General features: G+C 42.4%; 1 protein-coding gene across 1 annotated transcript; it reads left to right on the forward strand.

Moving 5' to 3' along the window:
* Nucleotides 1-6: 6 nt before the first annotated feature.
* LOC112121743 (myosin-8-like) lies at nt 7-2182 on the forward strand. The gene is made up of 5 exons (XM_026646595.1): nt 7-89; nt 169-307; nt 678-796; nt 895-1044; nt 1952-2182. The coding sequence occupies exons 1-5, from the start codon at nt 78-80 to the stop codon at nt 2165-2167; spliced, it is 636 nt and encodes a 211-aa protein (XP_026502380.1). The 5' UTR covers nt 7-77; the 3' UTR covers nt 2168-2182.
* The last annotated feature ends 132 nt before the right edge of the window (nt 2183-2314 follow it).

A 2314-nucleotide genomic window follows, 5' to 3' on the forward strand; every position in this document is an offset into this window, starting at 1 on the left:
CCACCAACCCATATGACTTCCCCTTTGTGAGTCAAGGTGAGATCACTGTAGCCAGCATTGATGACCAGGAAGAACTCATGGCCACAGATGTGAGTAACACATGATAATTATTATGTGAAGTATTAACTTTACTAGATAAGATCTTTACTTTACTGATTCTGTTGACAGAGCGCCATTGACATCTTGGGCTTCAGTTCTGAGGAAAAAATAGCCATTTACAAGCTGACAGGGGCAGTACTGCACTATGGGAACATGAAATTCAAGCAGAAGCAGCGTGAGGAACAGGCAGAGCCAGATGGCACAGAAGGTATTAGCAGAAATTACACTCTCAATAACGCAAGCAATAAATCAATCCATAGAACTTGAATTATGTCAAAATGTCAAGCTTTAGCTTTCAGTTCTGTTTGAGGAGTCTCTTTTACAATCATCCTTTATTTTTAGGTGCTTAGGGGTACATTTTCAAAGGCACTGGGTGCTTAACTCCCACTGACTTTCAAAAAAAAGCCTACTTTTGAATTTCATGTCTTTTATGCCTGCACAATCTCTACTATAAGATTACATTAATAGAATTGCATGAATAGAACATTTAACATTACATTTGCTTTTGAGAGAAATCTCACATACACCACATTCTATTTGTTGTCCAATAATTGATTCCTCTGACTGTGTCCTTTTAGTGGCTGACAAAGCAGCCTACCTGATGAATCTGAACTCAGCTGACCTGCTCAAAGCCATATGTTGCCCCCGAGTCAAGGTTGGGAATGAATATGTGACCAAAGGTCAAACCGTGCAGCAGGTAACAATTGGTGATCTAGAATTCTGGTTTGAATTAACACACTGGGGTTTCTTCCTCTGCTTTGTATGGTAACCCCAGTCCTTCTCCCGCTGGTTTAGGTGCACAATTCGGTGGGTGCTCTGGCAAAGGCGGTCTATGAGAAGATGTTTCTGTGGATGGTCATTCGTATCAACCAGCAGCTGGATACCAAGCAGCCCAGACAGTACTTCATTGGTGTCCTGGACATTGCTGGCTTTGAGATCTTTGATGTAAGGAACAGGGATTTGACAGCAGGTTCCTGGAAGGGACACTGAGGGGTTGTGAAAATTCAGAGAAATATGTTTTTCTGAAGATCTTAGAAGTTTTCAAATAATTTCAAATTTTCTGGAAAAGCCTGCCTTTTCTGGAGAAGTGCCCTGTCTCAGCTTCTGCAGAGCATGACACTCAAAGGGCTTCACTTTTAAAAAGATGGAATTAGGTTTTGTATGTAGAAATAAATAGCAACTGCAGTATTATGCGCTTTCAACTTTTCAACAGGTTGAGCTTGTCAAATAAACTATTGTGTAATGAGGTGAATGCTCAGAAGCACCTGAGCAAGCGTGGGGCAATGAACACAAAGGCAAGCCCAAGGGCTGAGGCACATACAGGTCTGGGCCAGGGTATGGGAATTCCTGGGTGGGCCAAGTCAATACTGCATAAATGCCTGGTCAGAAGGGTCAGATGGGTTAGTACCGGGCGCCAGACCCCACAAACAGCCTGCAGCGAGAGTGAGGAAATGCTGGCGCAGCAGGGAGCTTATCTGGGCCAGAGCCTGGAAACAAGCATGGCCTTGATCTGAAAGCATAGAAATTCTGGTGTGGGCAGGCACTGAAAATGTTGACATGTCCCAGGAGATATGATAGCATAGTAAATAATAGATTTTACCTTACTATTGACTTCAAAGGAGCTCTCCTGGGAACAATGAATTCAAGGTCTTTTTGCTCTCCCGTATTCATGCACAAATCCCATTGAGGGAATTGCAAACAGGGCCTGAACTGGTGGTGCCTTGTCAATACAACCCATTACATTTACACTGGGAAGCCCACTTTAGGATTAGAAGTGCCACCACAGCTTCACAGTTGCTGTTACATCTTTAAAATCTTTAATACACATACATTTGTCTTTCCCTTTGTGTAGTACAACAGCCTGGAGCAGCTGTGCATCAACTTCACCAATGAGAAACTGCAACAGTTTTTCAACCACCACATGTTCGTGCTGGAGCAGGAGGAGTACAAGAAGGAAGGAATTGAATGGACATTCATTGACTTTGGGATGGACCTGGCTGCCTGCATTGAGCTCATTGAGAAGGTATCTTTTCAATTCAAGTGCCTGATTCATTTGAGAATTCTTTAGTTGCTGGGGGTCATATTAAATTTTAGAGGGACTCTTCCCTGCTCAGGTCCATATATTCAGCCTTAGTTATTAAAAATACCTTGTCCCACAATTTAATATATTTTGGGATAAAAACATTAGTCATAGAATCATAGAAATGTAGGGCTG

Source organism: Terrapene carolina, unplaced genomic scaffold, assembly GCF_002925995.2.
Source record: "Terrapene carolina triunguis isolate 2854851 unplaced genomic scaffold, T_m_triunguis-2.0 Scaffold35514, whole genome shotgun sequence".
Lineage (NCBI taxonomy): Eukaryota > Metazoa > Chordata > Testudines > Emydidae > Terrapene > Terrapene triunguis.

What these genes read in the sequence shown, in the direction of transcription:
- LOC112121743 (XM_026646595.1), top strand. An exon ending in AGAGCCAGATGGCACAGAAG is followed by an intron (nt 308 to 677) that starts GTATTAGCAGAA and finishes GTGTCCTTTTAG; the next exon opens with TGGCTGACAAAGCAGCCTAC. An exon ending in AAGGTCAAACCGTGCAGCAG is followed by an intron (nt 797 to 894) that starts GTAACAATTGGT and finishes CCGCTGGTTTAG; the next exon opens with GTGCACAATTCGGTGGGTGC.